This window comes from Rhinopithecus roxellana, chromosome 1 (assembly GCF_007565055.1).
Source record: "Rhinopithecus roxellana isolate Shanxi Qingling chromosome 1, ASM756505v1, whole genome shotgun sequence".
NCBI classification, from domain to species: Eukaryota; Metazoa; Chordata; class Mammalia; order Primates; family Cercopithecidae; genus Rhinopithecus; species Rhinopithecus roxellana.
The window spans coordinates 41,635,481-41,660,092 of NC_044549.1; the positions used below are offsets into that span (position 1 = coordinate 41,635,481).

At 42.5% G+C, this 24,612-nt stretch overlaps 1 protein-coding gene across 2 annotated transcripts in view; it reads right to left on the minus strand.

Annotated features, from left to right (window-relative positions):
- HGD (homogentisate 1,2-dioxygenase) overlaps window positions 1-24,612 on the minus strand; it is a 55,327-nt gene that overhangs the window by 12,421 nt on the left and 18,294 nt on the right. The window contains exons 5-11 of one of the 2 annotated variants that reach the window (XM_010387085.2): window positions 13,005-13,058; window positions 11,188-11,279; window positions 7,769-7,803; window positions 6,865-6,944; window positions 6,202-6,301; window positions 4,259-4,383; window positions 1,552-1,656 (exon numbers count right to left, since the gene is read on the minus strand). In XM_010387085.2, coding sequence (XP_010385387.1) covers window positions 1,552-1,656; window positions 4,259-4,383; window positions 6,202-6,301; window positions 6,865-6,944; window positions 7,769-7,803; window positions 11,188-11,279; window positions 13,005-13,058 — 591 coding nt within the window. Of the gene's footprint in view, window positions 1-1,551; window positions 1,657-4,258; window positions 4,384-6,201; window positions 6,302-6,864; window positions 6,945-7,768; window positions 7,804-11,187; window positions 11,280-12,998; window positions 13,059-24,612 lie in introns of both variants that reach the window. The other variant, XM_010387084.2, reaches the window with a different exon arrangement.

Below are 24,612 nucleotides of genomic sequence, written 5' to 3' on the forward strand. Positions count from 1 at the left end.
AATAAAAGTTAAAAAAAAAAAAAAAAAAGAAAGAAAGGAAGGAAGGAAGGTAGGGGGGATGGGAGAAAAAGGGAGGGAGGGAGGGAGGAAGGACTGAGGAAGTGGGAAGGAAGAGAAATGACATTTTAATCACAGAAAACACATGAAAGTGCACAGAGATTTTGTTAAGAGGAGATAAGGCTAAAACCCCAGTGCATTGACAGAAGGGAGAGGAACAAGAGGTGATACTGGAAAATGAGTCCAGGGACAGATGGTGAAGAGCATCAAACACCACGCTTCAGAGCTCAGACTTAATCCTAAGCCATGGGAAACTTGCAAAGGCTTTCTAATGAGTACAGTGGTAGCATGATCAGAACTGAATTTTGGAAAAATAATTATAGCAGCAATACAGAGAAGATTGCACCTGTGTAAATTCAAATAAAAATAAACCCAACGCTTATTGCTGTGAGCACTGACATTTCTGCATCTGTTGTGGGAAATGGTCTAAACTATTCAAGCAAAGGTAGTGAAGCAGCAAAGGTGGTGAAGCAGCAAAGGTGGTGAAGTAGCAAAGGTAGTGAAGCAGCAAAGGTGGTGAAGCAGCAAAGGTGGTGAAGTAGCAAAGGTAGTGAAGCAGCAAAGGTGGTGAAGCAGCAAAGGTAGTGAAGCAGCAAATCAAACTTTATCAGTGTCTCAGGATCCTTTCTCGTGCTGTTTGTTTGGGGTCTGATATCTCACTTTTCTTTTCCCCTTTGCTTTTATTAAGAGTTGCTGCTGTTCGGAGAGGTAGTTTTGTCCCCCCAGAGATAAACTGAACTAGCTCAGGATGATCCTTTTGCCTCTGAGTCTCTGACTTCTGCTCTAATCATCCTTCCAGCCTGTGGATTAAGTTCATCTCTTATGAAGTGGGCTGCAGAATGAACTGCCCCCCACCCCCGGATCTCAGAACCATCACTTTATTAAGAATGTAGGGTCTTGGGAGCCTGCACTGTAGACCAGACACCTATTTGTGGCCCCCTAACTGAGTGGAAAATACGACCAAGTTCATGCTCTAGAATTTCTTTGGTTGAAACTCAAGCACTGAATGTTATGAGTAACTTTACAAGTGGGCTGTTCGTTCTGTCACTGCCAAATACAGCCAGGAGTGAAGGCACTGGGGTGAGAAGTCAGAGATCATAGAGGAGACTCTTGAGAGTTGTGAGGTCAGAGACTTCTTCAAATTCACAAAGTTCCTTTCTCCTCATTCTACCACCGACATTACCACGTGGTTGTTTTGGGGGATAAATTTTCCAGAAAGAAACTGTTTATCCACTTAGTTTGGCAAACACAAGTCAGAGTATCACGAATGTCCTGTAGAGAATGAAGCTGTGTTCACAGGGGAATGTTGACTATCTGGCTTGGCTCCCCTACTAGCTATATTATTTACTCCTTCACCATAAGACAAATGACTGTATCTAGGGCTTCCAACGATGACACTGGAAATGTTAGATCTGTAAGTGTCAGGAGTCTACTGTGGACCCCTCCCACCAAAGTGTTGCCTCACCCCAGTGCCCCTACAGGGTTCAGACTTACTGCATGGTCAAAGGCCACTGAGTTGATAACCATGAAATTCTTCAGGTTGTACTTGTAGGGTGTATAATTCCCGTGCCAGGCCACAACATTGAATGGGGAGACATCCTAATCACAAAAAGCAGGAAAGGATGATTTTACCATCTAATGCTTTTGTAGCTGTGATCCCACAATATGTACTGGGCATACCTCTCTCTTCTTTTGATTTGATTTTGTTCTTGATTTAATTTTACTGTCCTTTGGGAGAAGTACAACCCTGAATCATTTCTGGTTGCTCCACACACCCTCTACTTAGCCGCTAACCCTATTTTTCTGGTTCATAAGCTGCAGCTGCCTTCTGATCACAAATGCAGCAGAAGCACAGCACATTCTCCAAGTAGTGCCTTTTCAACAATTTTTAACCTAACTGTGAGGATCTGTAGATGTCAGCAATTCTCAAACAATCTGGGCTACCTTCTGTTTCCTGGAGCAGAGAGTACCTGCTGTGATACTTCTCCAGGTAATTTCAGCCTAGAGGAACTTGCAATAGACACAGTGCCTGGGTTGGTGAGTCCAGGAGAGGGGAGAAGGCCTCTAAAAGTTCCCACTCCAAGGACTTGAGATTTCAGAGCAATCCTAACATAATACTTCTTGGTCCTGTCCTGGTGTAGAAGAGGATCAGTGTTCTGCTATAGGAAGGTGGTCCCTTCTGTATCTATGGGTCTGAAAGCTCTAAAGATTTTAATGAAGGCACTACTCATAGAGGCATGGTTAGGGTTAACCGGAATGACTAGAAGTGTTGAGGTATCTGAGCCTAGCAATAGTGGGAAGACACTGCCATTCCTGGGCATGTGGAATAAGGAGGGAAATACTGTTATAGTACTTCAGCAAGAGCTAGGACTATAAAGAAGGGTGCTACCCAGTGGTGTGCTGGTAAATATTTAACAACTAGCACTCTGAAAAAATATATAAAGCATTGACATATAGTGTTTACTGATTTCTAAGGTGGATATAGTCTCACCATGATGATTTTCCAGCTAGCAATATGACATCACTGAATACAGAGTTGGACAGAAGTGTGCATATCAGCTTTTGCAAGTCACTATGAATCAGCTCCAGCATACCACTAGGGCTGTCCAACAGGAACTGAGGTCATATGGGGGATGCAGCTACTGCCAGAAACACAGTCCTAAACAGAGAGGAAGCAGGGGAAGAAATCTCCCAATTTGTCTTTTCTCCTGCCTTGAAGTTTCCTGTGGGTTGAACCCAACAGAAGCCAGCTGGCTAGGGAGCCCGGGTGATACAGTTAACCTTCCAGGACACAGATCATGGCAAGAGGGAGAATGGATCAGTGGGGACTCACACAGAGAATAACCAGCACAGGGTCTACCTGGAAAGTGCAAACCTTTCTGGAGGAGATACTGGCTGGTTCTAGAATTGTGGTTCTTTAACAATTGTATGTAAACAATGATCTGGGGAACATGCTTAAAATGAATGTAGGTTTCCATGTCCCGTCTCCAGAGCTTATCATTTTTTGCAAGGCTAGAGTAGTATCTGAGGATCTGCTTTTTTTTTTTTTTTTTTTTTTTGAGAGGGAGTCTTGCTCTGTTGCCCAGGCTGGAGTGCAATGGCGTGATCTTGGCTCACTGCAACCTCTGCCTCCTGGGTTCAAGCGATTCTCCTGCCTCAGCCTCCCAAGTAGCTGGGATTACAGGTGTGCACCACCACATCTGGCTAATTTTTGTATTTTAGTAGAGACAGGGTTTTGCCATGTTGGCCAGGCTGGTGTTGAACTCCCGACCTCAGATGATCCATCTGCTTCGGCCTCCCAAAGTGCTGGGATTACAGGGGTGAGCCACTGCTCCCGGCCTAGGATCTGCATTTTAAACAAGTCTCCTTGAGGGTTTCTGATGCAAATAGCCCCGGAATTTTGAGAGACCCTGACCCAGAGAAAATGAAAATAACAATGTGTCTGCTTCAAGGGTTAGTTTTAAGTGCCACACTGGTTGGCCTCAGCTGGTTGGCATTATCTCTAGATGTTGCCTGAGAAGAATAACATAACTTGGACAATATAAGGAAATAATGCTAAACAGAAGAGATCTTTGGGTTCTTCTTATTATATGATTATTTTATTCTAATATATATTCAGTATATTTCATAATATGTTATAGAGTCCATATTACATTTTTGTTATTATTATTCATTAATATCTGTGCCTTTGCTTGTGTCCTGAATTTGCCAGCCTGGTGGTACAAACCAAGCCAAGCTAATTAACTGAATTCTACTTGTTTTGTAGAATTGCTTGTATTTGAAATAGGGTGGTATTGGACAGTATAAATCTTGGTTGATCTGTTAACTCATTTCCTTTTCAGAACATATTATGCTGCCCATATATTATGTTTTCCATACCATTTATAGAGACCTACATATTGCTAAGATTTTCATTGCTTGGTGAGTAGAAAGGGCACAGCCTTTGGAGTCAGACAGATATGGGTTCAAATGCTGGCTCTGCCACTTACTGTGAAGTTGGTAAATTATTTATCATCACTGGCCTTTTTCATGACTATGAAGGTACCATTGACTACTAGAACTATTTGCTTTATCTGTAGTGCCATAGTGGTATGATAACAATGAAAGGATATATGTAAAGTTTCTAATACTTGCCTTGGCAATCAGTAAGTGCTCAATCACTCTTCATTTCCTCCCCTGCCTGCCAACCCTCTTACTTTACCTGTTTGGCAGCAAACAGCTTGCCCTGGTATTTATTAATGACAGTGTAACCACCTGGTACTTGGCGATCCTCATACCAGGCAACGGGTATCAAGAAATCACGAGGATTGGCCAAGCCATTGGCCCCTAGAACACAGTAACCCAAAAGTCTTTTAGAAACTTCCAAAACATAGGAAAGATGCCCATGGTTGCATGAAGAGAAAGGCTTTCTTTCATGTCAAGAGCCACTCCACAAATTGTTTTCATTGCTCAAAGATTCACTGGATTTCCAGTCTGGTACCTTTTAGGAAGACCCAAGGAATCTGGTCAGAAAAAAATTCACAAAAACCAGCATTACCTTCTAAGGTTGTGGAGTGACTCTGGTTGACAAAACCACCTTATATGCATTACCTTATCACTACAGGTGAGGGGAAGGGAAAAGAGAAAGAGACCTGAAAAGAGGAAAAGGGAATATCTGATAGAACTCCAGAACTTTTTCTTTTGAAGGAACGCTTGAATACTCTAGAACTCATGACAGTCCTTGATCTCAGATAGGAAGGGTTACACGCTGTTGCCTAAGGCATGCCTCTGCTCCTTAGAATTCAGATTCCAAGTCTGAAAACTGCTCTCCAGCCTGAAAAACCCTGTCTGCCACTCAGGAAGAAGTATTTAGGACCTGCCTGCTTACCTTTGGTTGGGAGTGAGTGTTTCCTCCAGAGAAAGAAAATAAATCAAAAGAGCAAACATGAAAAACGTACATGCAAAAACAATGTAACTCTGACAGGAGCCAGCTGAGGAGTGTTTTACCATTTCCAGCTCTTGGGGTTAAAAAAAATAAGCCCCCGGCTGGTTAGCAAATTATAGATATTTTCCAGAGGGTACATGTTCCATGCAACCTGGAGGCTATGCTGACTATAGAGCAGCAGGAAGCCAGAGCAGAGTGGGAAGAGTGGGCGGTGAACAGGATGACAGACGGCCCACCACGGCTCCAGCTGCCTCTTGCTGCCTCCCACCTTCCTCTGCATATTTGGATTCCTCAGGGGAGTTGACCAGAAGGCACACACTGGCCTGTCCCTGTTTGCTCTAAAAAGCTGTTGACAAGGAAGGGAAGAACTGGGAGATGTGACCAAAGAGGAAACCAAGGGCCAATTTTCCCAGTCACTCCTTTCACTCCAAGAGACAGTTTGAGAACCCCTCCTAACATTTTCACTTCCTCCAGCTTGCCAGAAGAATGGGGGCTGGGGGGACCTTGGTTCACTTTTGAATGTTTTGATCTGCCTCCTGGAGTGTGGTTTCTAGATCCTTCATAGCACTGAGTTATGTACTTTTTTGACTGCTAAGTGTGCGGATTTGGTGGGGTGTACACAGAGGTTCGTAGACTCTGTGTCACCCAGTCCATCCCTCCTTTCCATAGGAATACAGCCCAGGGAGTTTTTATGGCCTTCCTACTTTATAGTCTTACAATATACAAAACAAAAAGCAACCCAAACCAATCCATTAAAAATCTCACTGACTTGACAAAAAGATCTTCCTCGTAATCACAAAGCTCATTCTCACTTGTATGCTTTTGCAAAGCTGTTCCCTTTCCTCTTTACTCTCCTCAACTTTTCATAAAGAATTAGTCAAATTCTCATCTCTTCTGTGGAGCTGTTTTTGGCAACCCTAGCCCACAGTAACCCAAACTTCTATATTCATTCCTGTACACACTATGCAACCAGAAATCTATTACATGCTGCCTTTATCTCCAATGCCTATATACTATTCTAGAGAGATTTATAATGGATTGGTTTGGGTTGCTTTCTGTTCTGCACATATTTTCTGGCAGACCCTTGGTCTAGAGAAGAATTTGGAGAGAAAAGTGGAAGTTTGAGTGAGACAGTGAAGGGAGAAGGATGTTTAACTTTCATGCAATTATCTGTGTCCTACATCTCAAGCGAGGCTTAGAGGCTTGCAATGAAGATTTACCAATTGGTCCAAGGTCAGGTAACTCAAAGTGGACACCGTAGACCTCCAAGAGGTAGCCCCTGGTCTCCTCAAAGACATCTATGCTGAACCGCATTCCTCTCTGGAATGGAAAGCAGACACTGGTGAGCCTTCTGAAATCACAGCTGTAGTTATAAAGAAGCTGCCCAGAGCCATAGCCTGTCCCACATGCAAAAGTAAAGCTCTGGTTTTTTGAGCTGCTTGGGAGGTTACCAGAGCAAACATGAGTTAAAAAGAAAAACTTAAATCCTAATCACATATTGACCCAAGCCAATTCTAGTCTACCCTCTCATTGGGTCCAGAGATAACGGAAGCCTGATTTAGCCACATTTAAAAAAAAATGTCCACCTTCACTGCCTCTACTGCCATTAGTGGGAACAGGGCCTTATCCAGAGTGTATGTAAATATTTAGGAAAGTGCAGTGACAAGTGGTCTTTGTTTTAGAATTATGTGCTATATTAAAACAAAGCAGGCACCTGAGCTTGCTTACTCTTCAGCACATGGAACCTTCTGCATAACTCAAATTCCCTTCTCGTTGCCCAGACATGACAGAGTAATTTTAGAGTTGGAAATAGCAGCAGCTGAAACATCTGACTGCTCCCAAATTAGTGAGAGGCAGGGAAGAGAAGGGGACACATCACCAACCTGAATGACGCAGATCTCATTGGGCTGTACAAGCATCTTGCCAAACTCAGTGTAAATGAGAAGGTTCCCTTTCTGGGGAACTGAACAAAAAAAGACAGGGCAGTGGTGAGCAATTCTTTTGGTGTGATAACCATTTCATGAACAGGAAAGGCTTAAGGCTGCATTTGCTTTTTCATTCCAAATGAAAAGAGCTTTCTTGAGTCTCTTGGGGAAAAAGATAAATTCTGACAACTTAGATTAGCTATTTTCCTATCTAGAAGAATGTGAATAAAACAATGACTCTGCTTTTTTGGTCACCAGGCAAGAAACTTGTATATGCACAATTTTGTGACATGGCCAAAAAGGGGTAGCAGAAATAGTATGGAAAATCACCCATTTCTGATAGTTCCAGTGAAAGGCTGACGTTTGCTTGTGTAACATATACACCAAAATTGATTCCAAAATATTGATACTAAAAAAACCATCAAATATAATAGGCAGACCAGAACAATCTCTGATAGACTTTACATTTTAGATGGTCTCATGAAAATTTGAATTTAAATTGCAGTTACTAATGATAAATGGGCTTTTACTGAGTGAGTTTGAAGGCAAATACAGTTACCTTAATAAGTTAATCCTGTTAGTATTAGTCTTCATTTCTTTTCAGCTGCCCAGGTCTCCCACATCAGAAAGGTCCAGAAGGGAAGGGCAAAGACAGAGAGACAAGGAAATAGAGTAGGAGCTTTGAGGTACACTAGAAATCTTTTCCAGACCACCTGTGGCCTCTAGACCTCAGTCTCTGGATTGCACTAAATGAAATAAGACAGATTGGAGAATGAAGGAAAATAATGTGCATAAAATTAGAAAGCAGCTTGTAGTTAGGGGTCAATTAACAGTGAGGAGGTCTGAAGTCTTCAGAACTCACCAATCAAGAAGTCCCCATCTGAATTGTAAAAGCATCTGAAATATATAGAGTAATTCTTGTGATTTTCATTTCTAACATTATCTAGACAAATTACTTCATAACACAAATCATTGTTTACTGCCTATGTACCAAGCTCAGAGCTGGGTATAAAATGGGGAGCAAAATGACCCAGGCTCTGCCCTTGTGGAACTTAGAGTCTAGTGGGGAGTCAGAGAGCAATCAAGTAATTACAGAACAATATCGCTGCAGACAGTAGTGATCCTGTGAAAATCAATTTCAAGGGAATGAAAGAATAGGGACTTGGTTAGTTTGAAGAATCAGCAAAGGCTTCTTCAAAGAAGGGACACATTTGACCTGAGATCTGAAGGTGTTATCTAGGTGAGGGTTTGGAGAAAGGAAAGAATGCTCCAGGCAGAAGGAACAGCAAGTGCAAATGCTTAGAAGGAGGAGGGCACGTGGCAGGTTGAAAGAAGTGAATGAAGCCCAGTATGGCTCAAGTGGAGAGAGTGGAGGTGGGCTGATATGAAATTTGACCCAAAGAGAGGCCTCCAGAGCCTTGTCATAGGGCTGTGATCTTGTCCCTGATTCATGGCTCACAAATCGCCATTGGGCTTTGGACACAAATGGTCCAGTTCCAGAGGTAGTGTATAATAAGGCAAGAATGCCATTTGCATACTTTGTTTTGCAAAGCCAGTATATAAGTTCCTCTACTTAGGAATTTTAAGCTTACACAGAACTATTAGCTGAAGCCAAAGTCGGGTAGCCTGCTACCAACAGGTGGTCCTAAAGGAAACTCACACAGTGTGACCTGGGACTCAAGAACAGCCCTGGGGAATCTTAGAAATTAAGGATGTTCAAAGGCACATGTTCTCAGGATCTCCTGAGGGCTGGGTCATGGGTCACTGGTCACTCATATTTGGCTCAGAATACATCAATTCAAATATTTTACATATTAAAAGTTCGACTACTTTTGTCGACAATAATTTGGCACCTGGACAAATTGGGCCTCAGAGAAGACTCAGAACCCTTAAGGAGTTGCCTGAACTCAGAGATAAGGTACCAGCAGGGACACATTGAAAGCACCTTCAACTTTGGGCTTCTCCTCTGATGGAACTAAGTTCTCCTGAGCCCTGTTTCGTTGACAGTTCTTGATTTTTTCCTCCTAGGAAGTTCTCATTTAGGTTCCTGATTCTAGTTCACAGGTGCGTTCTAAATGATTTTCTCCATTGTTTTCTTCTTCCTCTTCTTTCTTCTTTCCTCCTCCTCCTCCTCCTCCTCCTCCTCCTCCCCCTCCTGCTCCTCCTCCTCCTCTTCCTCCCCTTCCCCTTCCCCTTCTTCCCCTTCCTCTTCTTCTTCTTCTTCTTTCTTCTTCTCCTTCCCCTTCCCCTTACCCTTCCCCCTCCCCCTCCTCCTCCTCCTCTTCCTCCTCTTCCTCCTCTCCCTCTCCCTCTCCCTCTCCCTCTCCTTCTTCTTCTTAGATGGAGTCTCACACTGTCCGGCCTGGAGTGTAATGGCATGATCTCAGCTCACTGCAACCTCTGGCTCCCAGGTTCAAGCAATTCTCCTTCCTCAGCCTCCTGAGTAGCTGGGATTACAGGTGCCCGCCACCACGCCTGGCTCATTTTTTGTATTTTTTAGTAGAGATGGGGTTTCACTATATTGGCCAAGCTGGTCTCAAGTTCTTGACCTCGTGATCTGCCCACCTCGGCCTCTCAAAGTGCTGGGATTACAGGCGTGAGTCACTGTGGCCGGACTCCATTGTCTTTTTCTAAAGACAACAAGAATGACCCCCTTTTGGGTACCATGTTTGGTTTCCAGTTTGGAGGTGCATTCTAAACGGTCTTCTCCATTGTTTTTTCTCCCAAAATTTAGCACAACTGGCTTGCCTGCACATTCGCGTGACTGTCATTTTTGTACATAAATGAGAGACTGAGCTCCTCAGCTCTGAAGAGAAAGGGCATTTTGTTCCTCCCAGCTGAAAGGCACCCTGGGTGACTAGGAGCTGAGTTGCAGTGTCTGGGGGATTCATCCCTTGTGATGTGCAGTGGCCCTACAGGGACCCCCCCCAAAATAGTTTTAAAAGATTTGTCCCGGAAATGTGTATAAGAGCTGACCAGTTGGCATTTTGAGGCCTGTCAGAGGTGCTAGATCTCTGGAGAGAGAAACTAAGACAGGTAAGAGGGTGGAGACGACTCAGCAGTGAAACACTGTGGAGTCCTGCCTACAAACAGTACACCAATCCACCACCCAAAAAACCCCTAGGCCACAGCTCAGTTCCAAAAAAAAAAAAAACCGGGTACACAAATAATCTAAGAATGAGAAAAGACAAGGAGAAAGGTGCCTCTACTTGCAAGTGTTTGCATAAAATGGAAAAGTTCAAGAGCATGCCAGGGTTTCTAGTACTCCAGCTGGTTACCAGTTACAGTCTGTTGTGCACATTTTAAACCGATGGGAAAATTGTATCATTCAGAGCCCAAAGGTCAACCTGCAACTACAGAGTTTCTAAGTTCTCTATTTTCTGTTTTCTTTTCTGCCTGCTTTAAATCTGCTATTACTTTTCTACTGAGATAAAAACCACAGTTTGGGCCAGGCGCAGGTGGCTCACTCCTGTAATCCCAGCACTTTGGGAGGCCGAGGCAGGTGGATCACGAGGTCAGAAGATAGAGACCATCCTGGCTAACACAGTGAAACCCCCTCTCTACTAAAAATACAAAAACATTAGCCGGGCGTAGTGGCGGGCGCCTGTAGTCCCAACTACTCGGGAGACTGAGGCAGGAGAATGGGGTGAACCCGGTAGGTGGAGCTTGCCATGAGCCGAGATCGCGCCACTGCACTCCAGCCTGGGTGACAGAGAAAGACCCCGTCTCAAAACAAAACAAAACAAAACAAACCAAAACAAAACAAAACAAAATACCACAGTTTGGATCTGATGTACACCTTATATGTGTTGATTGATGTCTTATGCCTCCCTAAAATGTATAAAACCAAGCTGTAGCCCAATCATCTTGGGCACATGTTCTCAGGATCTCCTCACGGCTGTGTCCATTGGTCACTCATATTTGGCTCAGAAAAATCCTTGAAATATTAAACAACAACAACAACAAAAGGATATTTGGACTCAAAGTCAAAACGCCTTTCGATCTACTCCTGCATTCCAGGGCTCCATCTTCCCTTTTCTGTTTACATTGTTATGTGATGTTCTTGTTTATATCACGGATATCAGTCAAGATAAATGCCTTTTGTCTCATTCATTATCATTGTCAATAAATATATATCAATATTGCCTTGAGAAAAAACCAATAACAAAAATAACTACGTATGTGCATATGTGACTTCAGAAGAGTGAAACCTGGAGTTTGCCTTCTGGCCAACAGCCCTTAGAAGATGGGCATGTCCTGCCCTAGAACTGAGCCACTTACCTGTTCTCCATGGAGGTATTGCAGAGGAAAATGTGGATAGCAAGCCCATTGTTAGACTTTATGTCTCCAGCTCCACACAAGGTGTGCAGGCCCTGGGAGAGAGCCACAGAAGAGGGAAAGGTTAATGTGAATGATGCCCAAGAGGCAGCCCTTCCGCTGGTCCCTGAGGGTCATGAGGTACATTTCTACTAGGGTCTTCCCTTTGGGACCAGTGGGACATTTGGAATCCAGGCAGCCTCTGAGGAGCCTGAATTACTGACTCATGTTTGGTAGTTTGTGGTTTACCCTAGTCTCCAGCCATGGCCTAAATCTGGATTGTCTCAGTGGCTATATCAGAAGAATTTACAGAGCATCAGTTCATTACTTGGTATTTTATCAATTTGATGCTTGACATCAACTGGAAGAAGAGATTCTGTTGGAGGTACCATCAGGCATCTAGGAGGCTTGGGGAGGAAGGCTGCAGCATCAGGGACCAGTTAATGCCCCTCAAGTACACTCCACTATGGGCAGCCCTCTGCTTATGAATAGGGTCAGCCTAATCTCTCTGGAACAGGGCAGAGGACTGCATTCTGACAGACTGTAATTCTCTCTGCTGTGTGACCAGATGATCCACAGTGCAAGAAACCTTAACACATGGGTTTTCTCAAAAGAGCCCTCAGCCTCAAACCTGCAGATAGAAAGCCAAAAGGAGGGAGCTCTGTTCCTCCAGATAGCTACAATTCACACAAGAAAGGAGATGGGGGTATCATTTTGTATTTTAACTCAATTTGTAAGTTTAGGGTGTATTTAAGTGAGTCTACGCAGGGTTTGGAGCATTTACTAAAGATGAGAACTTCAAGATGTTTCCAGCAATTTGTCCTGTGGCTGGGCACTTGGACTGTCCCTAAGTAAGCCATGGGCTGAGGCTGGTCTGCAGAACCCTCCACTGGTCTCTTTGAGTCCCACTTCTTTAGAGCTCCTTTCTCCTCTCCCCCAGACACTCTTTGCTCTGGGCAGTTATTCCAATACTCCCGGGACCTATAACTACCAAACAGAGCTTCCAATCAGCATTGTACTAACTAGAGTTGCCATGCTGAATTGACGCCATTCTAGCCCAAGCACCTACTTCAGGGAGATCATGAACTTGGATGGGAAATATTTTATATTTACTTCTGCTAATCTCTGAGTGAAATTTATCATTTCCTCCAACTAACATGAATGTAGGCAACAAATCACAGTGGTATTAGAGGCGCTTGTAACTTTATCAATGATAAAAGTCATGGATATCACATTATAGTCGTTATAGATTCCTCAAAATATATTTATGCTCATACCATAATTATTAGATGTTTTCCATAGATATTATGATTTAGCACATTACCAAGAAAGCATATGAATGACTATAAACCAAATCAAATTTGCTTTTAATAGTATTTTTATCATTATATTTCAATATCATGAGCTTCTTTGTAATTTTATATAATTTATTTTATACATTCATAAACAAAGACATCATCAGACTATCAAAGCGAGCAAAATGATTAAAAGCCCCCGTTCTAGCCAAAAGAAAGGAGCTTAAGTAGGAAAATGTTCAATTGCCATTGACCTTTCTGAGATATAAATAGTTCATGAATACCCTTTGGTGTCAGGGGCCATATGGTTTCTGTAAGTAAGACATCCCTCTGCCAGCCCCCAAAGCATACGCAGGTGGTTTTGTCTCTGCTGCCTCCTGATAGGGCTGCTTCTGCCTGGCATTCAGCCTGCAAATGGTTGGCTCTCTCACCACAGAAGAGAGGAGAGCAGTAGGAAGGCTGTGGATGGGACTGACTTACACTCACAAAGTCTACTTTCTTCTGAGATGCTTTTGGAATCTCAAATGGTTTCCATCTAAGCTGGAAAAAAAATACACATACAGAAAAATTACTTCATAAGGGTAAACCATAGACCTTCTAAATAAATAGCATCAATTACATAGAAAAGAAAGGACAGCTACCCCCTCTGTGAGGCTCTACTTGTGATTTTGTTATTTTAAAATGATTATCCATCATTTCCTTAAAGGGAATCTGTTAGTGTGTATGTTATTTGTGCACGTGCACATGCGCTTGTGTGTGTTTAAAACTAAATGAATATAAACTGCTTTTGTTCCTTAGCACTTTAAATTATAAAAACAAAAGAAAACCATTGCTTCCTCTTTTAGAAGCTATTTGTTTCTTTTAACATTTTGCTCAGGCACATCAGTGAGTTTTGACTGATGCTGCTTTTCATGCTATTTATAATCAGGTCCCTTTCCTGTCATGCCAGCCTCTCTGTGTGGGCTCCTGACACTGCAGGGGAAGGTTCTACTTCTACTTCAAGCCCTTAGAGTTCTAAATTACTTTTTTAAGAGAACGAAAGAGCACCCAGCTGAGATCTGATTTGGTAAATGCAGTACCAGGTTCAGCTGCTTTACCAAACCCCACGTTTGTCCCTAGGCTGCCTGACAGTTCAGTTTAAATCACAACAATCTTTAATTTAACAATGAAATGATCTAAGGAAGAGGGGAGGAAAACCAGCAGGTTTAGGCCCTTCTTGAAGTGTCAGCCCAGCGCTTATTAATCAACCTGGCGGCAGGCCTGACTTAGCCAGGCTGGCAGCTGATAAGTCCAGCTGCCACATTTCATGGAGTGACCTGCACCCTGAGGACTAGCTCCAATGGCTGCAGCATCTGGTCAAGGTGGGCATGGCAGGACCTCCATCAGGTCATAGGGCTCAGTTCATTCTGTATTTCATGGAGGCAGCCAGATGGGAAAGGAAACAGCAAGTGGAAAAGGCAGCCCTGGGATTACTCTACCTCTCTGATATAAACAGTCAGGCAGCAGCCTTCATTTCTTAAAAGCAAAGCAGGATGGTTACATTCTAAGATACTTAAAAAGGATGTAAAATGTTGATTTGGGAAACAGTGCTGAAATCATGCTTCAGAAAGAAGGAAATGCTTTAGGACTAATTTCATTAAGGATGGTATCTCTTAGGGGTGTAATAGGGGGACCTGAGGGCAAGGATCTAGGAAATGGTTTCTCAACCTTGGCACTACTGACAGTTTGCACCAAATAATTCTTTGTTGTGGGGAGGTTTTCTGTGCATTGTGGGATGTTTAGCATCATCCATGGCCTGTCTCCACCAGGTTCCAGTGGCATTCCACCAGGTTGTGTCAACCAAAAATGTCTCCAGACATTGCCAAACATCATTTGGGGGGAAATTTTCTCCCAGTTGAGAACCACTGACCTAGGAGGATATTTCTCTGACATCAGGGAGTGCCACAGCTAAGCATTGCTGGATTTTTTAGGGGAAGTTCTGGTCTACCACTAACCATTACCTGCTGCTTCCTTCTATAGTAACAGAGTATTTATACTCAGGAACATTGTTAGGAAGACTATAATACCTAGAATCCTAGTTTCAGAAAGAAAATCCAGAAAGAGTCATCTTTCTGGATTTCTCAGTAGAAGGGATTTAAGTATCAGATCAATGGTTGCCTGGGTAACCTTTTAGCTCTATCCAGAGATTCTCAATCCTGGCCACCCATGAGAATCACATGGAGAGCCTTCGAGACCAAGACCAAATTAAATCAGAATCTGTAAAGGTAGGGCCCAGACATAGATATTTTATAAAAGTTCTTCTAATGTGCAGCTAGGATTTAAGAATCAGCACACCCAATTCAGAGGTTCTGTGATTCTTGTATTGATGAACCAAGAATCACACTCAGAAAAGTCCACCCAGTCAACCAACCAACCAACTGATCAATCAACTAAATTCTAGCATCTTGGGCCATATGTGGCAGTGACAATGCCAGTTACTAAATAGCAAGAATGATTAATTAGTACAAGTCTAAGGATTTATAAATCTAAGGAAAAACGTGACCAAGAAAAAAGAAGAAAGAGCAAGGGGAAAGAAAGGAGAGGGAGAGGGAGAGAGAGAGAGAGAGAGAGAGAGAGAGAGAGAGAGAGAGAAAGAGAAATCCCAGTATCTGGGGATTTCCTGCCTGGTTTGTTGTACTGGGACGATACCTTTGTACATCTGCCTGATGTTAAAATACCTGTGGTAAGGCCAGGGGTGGTGGCTCATATCTGTAATCACAGCATTTTGGGAGGCCAAGGCGGGTGGATCACGAGGTCAGGAGTTTGAGACAAACCTGGCCAACAGAGTGAAACCCCATCTCTACTAAAAATACAAAAATTAGCTGGGTTTGGTGGTGTGCACCTATAATCCCAGCTACTTGGGAGGCTGAGGCAAGAGAATCATCTGAACCCAGGAGGTGGAGGTTGCAGTGACCCAAGACCTCACCATTGCACTCCAGCTTGCGCAACAGAGTGAGACTCTCAGAGAAAACAAACAAACAAACAAACAAACAAACAAACAAACAAACCTGTTGTGAATAGAAACAAAGTCCTGGCCCTCAGAGAAGGGGTTTGTTTTCTTTGAGTGGAAAAGACTGAGTCAGAGAGAATGGTGGGTTGACCAGTTCAGCTGGTCATTTTTCAAGGTCTTCTGTAGCACATTAGCTCTCAAGTCATGAGAAGAGAGAACCTGGAGTGGTGGATGAAAATGCAACTACATTTCATATTGAGGAGAGCATACCTTCAATAGGCCCACAATCTGGAAGAAGCAACAAGCTTGATGAACCTTCTCTAATGCAAAAAATGATCCCCACCAAATGACAGAGATGGTATACGGAGAGTAGTCATTTATCTGTTGGCCCTGATGGCAGAAGATTATGCAGAGTCTATATTCAGATCGTACTGGGCCTGTATCATGAAGGATGATAAAATTCCCAAGGTGGTTCTAATAAACTCAGTACTCACAAGAGAAAGCAGAGATTTTGGTTGGAGCTCTGATGTTATATTTTGGTAAGTGTGAGGAGGGAGATTTGAGCAGAGGATTAATAGGAAGAGTCCATGGAGTGCATGATAGAAACATCTATTAAAGCCAGCTGCAGCTTCATTGTATGCTGTGGAGCAGTAACTCTCTGATCCTAGGTCAAACCAAAAGGACAGTGCACTGAAGACTTGGTTTTTGCTACTGTCTCTCTTCCCATTTACTCTGTGATCTTTAGGAAAGCTATTTTCTCTCTCCAAATTTTGTTTTCTTCTTACATATAACAACAGGGTGCTGGGTGAGAACTATAGTTCCATAATTCTCTCCAGAGAAGAACCTCTGAAAGAAGTAAAGGATGCTTGCTGACTGATTTAGTCCTTGTTACGGGCTAAATTGTGTCCTCTTCCAAATTTGTGTGTTGAAGCCCTAACCTCCAGTGTGACTATGTTTAGAGATGGGTTTTAAGGTTAAAAGATATCATAAATGTGGGGCCCTAATCTGATAGGATTGATGGCCTTGTAAGAAGAAGAGATCTCTCTCTCTCTGCATGCACTCAGAGGATAGGCCATGTGAGGATACAGTAAGAAGGACTGTCTTTAAACCAAAAAGGAGCCCTCACAAGACATCAACCTGCTAAAACCTTGGACTTGGATTCTCAGTTTTCAGAACGGTAAGAAGATACATTTCTGTTGTTTACACTACCCAGTCTGTGGTATTTTGTTATGGCAGCTTGATCAGACTAATATAGTCCTACAACTTTTCAAAATAGTTTATTTTATTTATACTATATACTCTTGTTAAATAGTTTCTTCTATATAGAATTTACTTATTAAACATTTCAAAAACAATAAAATTAATTGTAACACCCAAGCAAAAGGCTTAATTATAGTAGGCGTTAATATTTGTTGAATGACTGAATAGATGAATAAATCTAAGGCACTAAGAACATTGCTAAGAACAAGACTAAAGCAAATTTTTGAGATCTTTTTTTTTTCTGGGATGGAGTCTCGCTCTGTCACCCAGACTGGAGTGCAGTGGCGCGATATCGGCTCACTGTAACCTTCATCTCCTGGGTTCAAGTGATTCTTCTGCCTCAGGCTCCTAAGTAGCTGGGACTACAGGTGTATGCCACCACGCCCGGCTAGTTTTTGTACTTTTAGTAGAGACGAGGTTTCACCATGTTGGCCAGGCTGGTCTCGAACTTCTGACCTCAGGTGATCCACCTGCTTTGCCCTTCCAAAGTGCTGGGATTACAGGCATGAGTCACTGTGCCTGACCTGTGAGATCTTTTGGAAGTCAAAATAACATTCAGGCAATAGCTAGAAAACCAAATATTTCTAAAAGTCCAAAGGTGATTTCTAAAATGTCAGTTCTTCATACATGTGTGAAATCATCACTTCCATATCTTTTCTTTTTTAAAAAAACTTTTTTCCAATCCTGCTACTTCTGTAGATCACTTCTATATCTTTTCTGACTTTCTGTTCAATTGTTCTATCAACAGTTGAGAGAGGGGTGTTGAAGTCTCCAACTAAAATTGTGGATATGTCTATTTATCCTTTTAGTTATATTATTGCTTCACATATTTTACAACTGTATTCTATGAGTTCTATTGGAAGATAAACTTTTACTTGCTAGAAATGAGGTGGTCAAAAATAATTTGAAAGCATCTTTAAGGGTGTCCAAAGTTAGAATTAAAAATTATTTAAGATTACCAAAGAGGAAGACAGAATTGGTGTCAACATTTGATGATCAAGATTCAAAATTCATGCTCAGAAATGAAAAGGAAATATTAGATAATTAACGTAAGTATTTCCAGTTAGAATACTGGGAGTTGAACTAGATGATCCAAGTATCCCTTTCAAAACTGTGATTCTTTAATTTACTGAGATTCCCTCCAAATTTCCCATGGACTCAACTAGATTGGATGACCTGAGTACTCTCAACAACACTGGCTGAGGATAGACAGACATATCATTAGAAGTCAGTACCACCTATCTGAGAATTTTGAAGTAACTTCTAGGTGAAATAGTCATCATAATGTACATATTAGTCTGTTCTCACATTGCTATAAAGAAATACCTGATACTGGGTAATTTATAAAGAAAAGAGGTTTAATTGGCTCACGGTTCTTCAGACTGTATAGGAAGCATGATGCTGGCATCTGCTCAGCTTCTGAGGAGGCCTCAGGAAATGTACAATCATGACAGAACGTGAAGCAGGAGCAGGCATGGCTTACATTGCGGGAACAGGAGTGAGAAAGAGAGGGGGGAGAGAGAGAGAGAGAGAGAAAGAGAGAGAGAGAGAGAGGTGGGAGGTGCCGCACACTTTTAAATGAGTAGACCTCATGAGAACTCACTCACTAGCATGAGGACAGTACCAACACGGATGGCGCTAAACCATTCTTGAGAAACTGCCCCCAAGATGTGATCACCTCCTGCCAGGCCGCACCTCCAGCATTAGGGATTACAATTTGATATGAAATTTGGGTGGGGACACAGATCCAAACCATATTATTCTGCCCTTGGCTCCTCCCAAATCTTCTGTCCTTCTTACATGTCAAAATATAACCATGCCTTCCCAGCCGTGCCCAAAAGTCTTAACTCATTCTAGCATTAACTCAAATGTCCAAAGTCTCATCCGAGACAAGTTAAGTCCCTTCCACCTATGAGCCTGTAAAATATAAAATAAGTTAGTTACTTCCAAAATACAATGGGGGTATAGACATTAGGTAAATACTCCCATTCCCAAAGGGAGAAATTGGCCAAAACAAAGAGTCTACAGGCTCCATGCATGTCTGAAACACAGCAGGGAAGTCATTAAATTTTAAAGCTCCAAAAAAATCTCCTTTGATCTCATGTCCACAACCAGGGTACACTGGCATGAGGGGTGGGCTCCCAAGGCCTTGGGCAGCTCCACTCAGGTGGCTTTGCAGGGTTCAGCACCCGCAGCTGCTCTCATGGGCTGCCACTGAGTGCCTATGGCTTTTCTAGGTGCATGGTGCAATCTGTGGATGGATCTACCTTTCTGGAGTCTAGAGGATGGTAGCCCTCTTCTCATAGCTCCACTAGGCAGTGCCCCAGTGGGAACTCTGTGTGGAAGCTCCAACCCCACATTTCCCCTCCACACTGCCCTAGTAGAGGTTCTCTGTGAGCACTCCGCCCCTGTAGGAGGCTTCTGCCTGAACATTTAAGTTTTTCTGTACATCCTCTAAAATCTAGTTGGGGGCTCTCAAGCCTTAACTCTTGTATCCTGTGCACCTGCAGTCTTAACACCACATGGAAGCTACCAAGGTTTATGGCTTGCACCCTTTGAAGCAGTACTTGGGTCCCTTTGAGCCACAGGAGAGCTGGAGCAGCTGGGATGCAGGAAACAGTGTCCTGAGGTTATGCAGGGTAGCAAAGCCCTGGGCCTGGCCCACAAAATCATTCTTCCCTCCTAGGTCTCTGGGTCTGTAATGGGAGGAACTGCCCCAAAGGTCTGTGAAATGCCTTTGAGGCCTTTCCCACATTGTCTTGGCTATCAGCATTTAGCTCATTTTATTTATGTAAATTTCTGCAGCCTGTTTGAAATCTTCTCCCGAATGGCCAGGCTGCAAAATTTCCAAACTTTTACACTCACTTCCCTTTAAATACATGTTAAAATTTAAATATAAGTTCAAATCTAAATTTATTTTTAAATGTAAGTTCCAACTTCAGGCCACTTATTTGCTTATGCATGTGGGCATAGGCTGTTAGAAGCAGCCTGGTCACATCTTGAATGCTTTTCTGCTTAGAAATTTCTTCTACCAGACACCTTAAATCATCATTCTCAAGTTCAGAGTTCCACAGATCCCTAGGGCAGGAGCACAATGCAGTCAAGTTCTTTGCTAAGGCAAAACAAAAGTGACCTTTGCTCTAGTTCCTAGTAAGTTCCTCATTTTCATCTGAGATTTCCTTGGCCTGGACTTTATTGTTCATATCACTATTGGCATTTTTGTTTCAACAATTTAACAAGTCTCTAGGAAGTTCCAAACTATCCTTCATCTTCCTGTCTTCTGAGCCCTCCACACTCCTCCAACCTCTGCCAGTTACCCAGTTCCAAAGTCAAGTCCACATTTTCAGGTATCTTGATAGCAATGTCCCACTCCTTGGTACCAATTTTCTTTGTTAGTTCGTTCTTGCACTGCTATAAAGAAAGACCTGAAACTGAGTAATTTGTAAAGAAAAGAGGTTTGCTTCGCTCATAGTTCTGCAGGCTGTACATGAAACATAGCAGCTTCTGCTTCTGGAGAGGCCCAGGAAGCTTTCAATCATGGCAGAAGGCAAAGAGGGAATGAAGCATCTCGTATGATGAAAGCAGGACCAAGAGAGAGTGGGGGAGGTGGTTGCATAATGGGGGTGGATTTCTCACAAATGGCTTAGCACCATCCTTTTGGTGCTGTTCTCCTGACAGTGAGTTCTCATGAGATATGGTCATTTAAAAGTGTGTAGCACCTCCCTCCTCTCTGTCTTGCTCCTGCTCCTGCCATCTGAGATGCTTTGCCACTATGATCAGAAGCATCCTGAGGCCCCTCTCAGAAGCAGAAGCCACTATGCTTCCTGTACACCCTATAAAACTATGCGCCTCCTTTCTTTGTAAGTTACCCAGTCTCAGGAATTTCTTTATAACAGAATGGACTAATACAATGTATAAATAGTTGTTAGCAGAGAGATCCAGGGTAATTTGTGGTGGTGAGTTTCAGTCCAGACTAAGAAAGATAGGAATGATTAAAATAAAACAGTGGCTCACTTGAATTCTTCAGAAACTTTGGAAATTTGAGGAAACAAAAGTAGCATGAATTATGTGGCGAGAAATCAGGTTTTGGTTGATCCACTGGAGTTCTTTGAGGCGATAGGCAAGAGTATAGGTAAGGAGGATCCAAGTCACTGTAATTTAGATTTCTAAAAGTCTTTCAGGCCAAGTGAGGTGGTTCACGCCTGTAATCCCAGCACTTTGGGAGACCAAGGCGGGCAGATCACCTGAGGTAAGGAGTTCAAGACCAGCCTGGCCAACATGGTAAAACCATGTCTCTACTAAAAATACAAAAATTAGCCGGGCATGGTGGTGGGCACCTGTAATCTCAGCTACTTGGGAGGCTGAGGCAGGAGAATCGCTTGAACCCAAGAGGAGGAGGTTGCAGTGAGCTGAGATCACACCACTGCACTCCAGCCTGGGTGACAGAGCAAGGCTCTGTCTCAAAAAACCAAACCAAACCAAACCAAACAAAACAAAAGTCTTTCATGAGGCTACAAATGAAGATGAACCATCAAGGATAAAAACTTGGATTCTCATTTGACTTTGCCCTTGAATATAAACCTAAGAGCTTTAAATCCATTACCTAGCACCTAGCACAGTGTATAGAACATAATAGTCACTCAATAAATATTTGTTGGATGACATTTAATTCTCACAACAATTCTCTGAGGCTACCTATGATTATTATCACTATTTTAGAAGTGAAAAAACTGATGGTTTAGAACAGTTAAATTTTCTCTACTAAGAACTGATGCCAACACTTTCTCAGCCCCTCTTACTAACCTACACCCTGAGCACTTTGATCTTAGCCTGTCTTGACCTGTTTCCCAAATTATTCCTGATCTCCTTGGCTCCTAAACCCAAGCTTTCCCTCCTTTTAATGGTCTTGTACCTGGTCTTCCAAACTGACCTTTGTTTACTGTTCCTCCAGTGCTGAATCACCCTGGCCAGTCTGATTCCTGGGACACCAACCCTGGTTAGGTCCTTCAGGGTCAACATTCTTGTCTAATCCCCTTATATTAATTCTTTCAAACAATATTTATTGAACCTCTCTGTGTGCTGCATTTTATGCTCGATGCTGGAGGTGAACATGACATTGTCTCTTCCCTCAGGGAATCCATTACAGAAGATCCTGGAAATGTGAAAACCTCATGATAGAAAAACAAGGAAGTGGATCAGTGCAAATAACTTTGGAAGAGAAACGTAAATAGAAATGTTCTCTCAGGAATAAGTCCTGGCACAGGGCCTATTTAACATTCTTATATATGGAAAATAAGAGATATAAGCAATGAAATCATCTGATTTGCAGACAGCTCCAATATCTTTGCAAGAAGTGAAATGTAAGTTGATGGAGATGAACTGTAGAAAGAGCTAGCAAGCTGTCCAAAAGGGTTGAGCAGGGGAATGTGCACTGCAATGCTGGAACACACCACTGATTGCATTTAGAGAAATGCAATCTAGTTTATTTACAGAATGATAGGATCTGAACTGTTAGGGAGTAAATTCAACAAATACTTGTGATTCTATTTGGAAGAAGCCATGTACTGGATACTGCAGATCAGATGAAGATGATAGAGCCATAGAACCTTAAATACTCTGAGAAATTGAAAGGGCGTAATGAAGAAAGTATTATTTAAAATGAATCATAAATCATGAGTGGGATTTAGATGGGTGAATATTTGTGAAGAAAGAACAGGAAATCCCAGGTAGATAAAAGAGCATCCAGCATGAAGGCAGGAGAACTTAGGGAGTTGTCCTGGAATGACGATGGTTTAGTGTGACTGATAGGTAGGGGACATGGAAGGGAGTGGAGAGTCTGAAAGTCTGTGACAGTGAATCAGAGCTCTTGATCTCTTATCTTGGAAGCCTGCACTGGATTGGCTGGGCAGTGGAGGGGGTGGGTGATAGTTAGATTTAAAGATTTTTGAGATGATACTTCAGCATGCTGATTCTGGCAGCACAGTGTGGGATAGGCAGGGGAACACATATGAATCGGGTAGAAGGTCATTATAATAGTCTAGATAAGAAGAAATGAGGTCTGAACCAGGTGGAGGTAGGAAAAGAAAAAAGGAACCAGAGAGATCCTGAAAGCACACTCTACAGCAGAATTTCATAAAGTGTGGTCCAGCACCAACCTGCATGGGAATCATCTGGGGAGACTCCTGAGTACCACTTCAGACCTACTGAACTAGGATCTCTGAGGAGCAAGACTGAGGAATCTACATTTTCAACAAGTCCCCTGGTAACTCTTATGTATACTCAGGCATCACCATTCTGTGGACTTGGCACCTGATTCAGTGTAGTGAGCTAGCAAAATCCTCTATTGCTAAAGGAGTTCCTCCTGTTAGTACGTCCCACTTGGTTATTTCTTATCAACAACAACTATCCCTTCATCTCTAAGGCAAAGAGAATCCAAAAGAATGGGAATCCTTAGTTGATATTTGGAGGGAAAAAGAAGCAGAAGGAGAGAATTATGGGCTAGATTGTGCTCCTCCTCCAAATTCATATGTTGAAGTCCTAACCCCCTGTATTTCAGAATGTGACTTTATTTGGAGATGGAGTCTTTACAGGAATAATTAAATCAAAATGAGGTCACTAGAGTGGACCCTAATCTGATATGATTGCTGTCCTTGTAAGAAGAGGAAATTTGGCTATAGACACAGAAGGAAGATGATGGGAGGAGCAAAGGAGAAGATACAAGCCAATGAGAGAGGCCTCGGAAGAAAGCAACCCTGCTGATACCTCAATCTTGGAATCCAGAACGGTTAGAAAATAAATCTCTTTTGCTTAAGCCACTCAGTATCTTTTTGTTATGATAGCTCTAGTAGACAAATACAGAGGGGAAGGGAAAGGTTGGGCTGATGAGAAAGAGAAGAAAAGCGGAGGATAAGAAAGACAGTAAGGAAGAGGAGGAGAAGCGAGAGAGTAAGTACTTCCGCTTCTCTCAGAGGGGAGATGATGACAAGGGGGAGGTGAGAGTTGTATTAGTCCATTTTCACCCTGCTGATAAAGACATTCCCGAGACGGAGTAATTTATAAAGGAAAGAGGTTTAATTGGACTTACAGTTCCAATTAAGTGGCTGGGGAAGCCTCACAATCATGGCAGAAGGCAAGGAGGAGAAAGTCATGTCTCACATGGATGGCAGCAGGCAAAGAGAGAGCTTGTGCAGATAGACTACCTCCCACCAGGTCCCTACCATAACACGTGAGAATTCAAGATGAGATTTGGGTGGGAACACAGTCAAACTATACCAAGAGTCTAGTTCAAGACCTTGAAGGCCACTTATTTTGCAGGTTTAGGAATCATGCAATGTCATGGAACCCAGGGAAAAAAAGAGATTCAGGAAGAAAAGAAGGAGGTCAGTTGTTCCAGGCTGGGATGTTGAGGAGAAAAGGATTATATTTAGCGTGGATTTACTACATAATTGCAAAAATGGAAAAAATTCAAATATCTCACAATATAGGAATTGTTTTATAAACATTTATTGGATTTTAATATAATATCAAAAATTATCTACACTCAAGAAGTTTAAAAAGACATGGAAGAAGGTGCAAAATATGATATTTAAATAAAAACAATTTAAAACTGCTTTACACCATGAGCTTAATTACAGTAAATATATATATACTGATATTGTTTTTAAAAAGCACTATTATAAGTGTATTCACAGCCTCTTCCTCTTCCCTTCCCTGATCTCTACAGGAAATTCAGATTTGCCTATTCTCACTGGAGTCCCTTGAACTCTAATATTGCCATGGAGGTCAGTGTTATGTGTGTGTGTGTCTCCCAGCCAAAGGGGATAGGAGATCTATAGTGCAGGTATC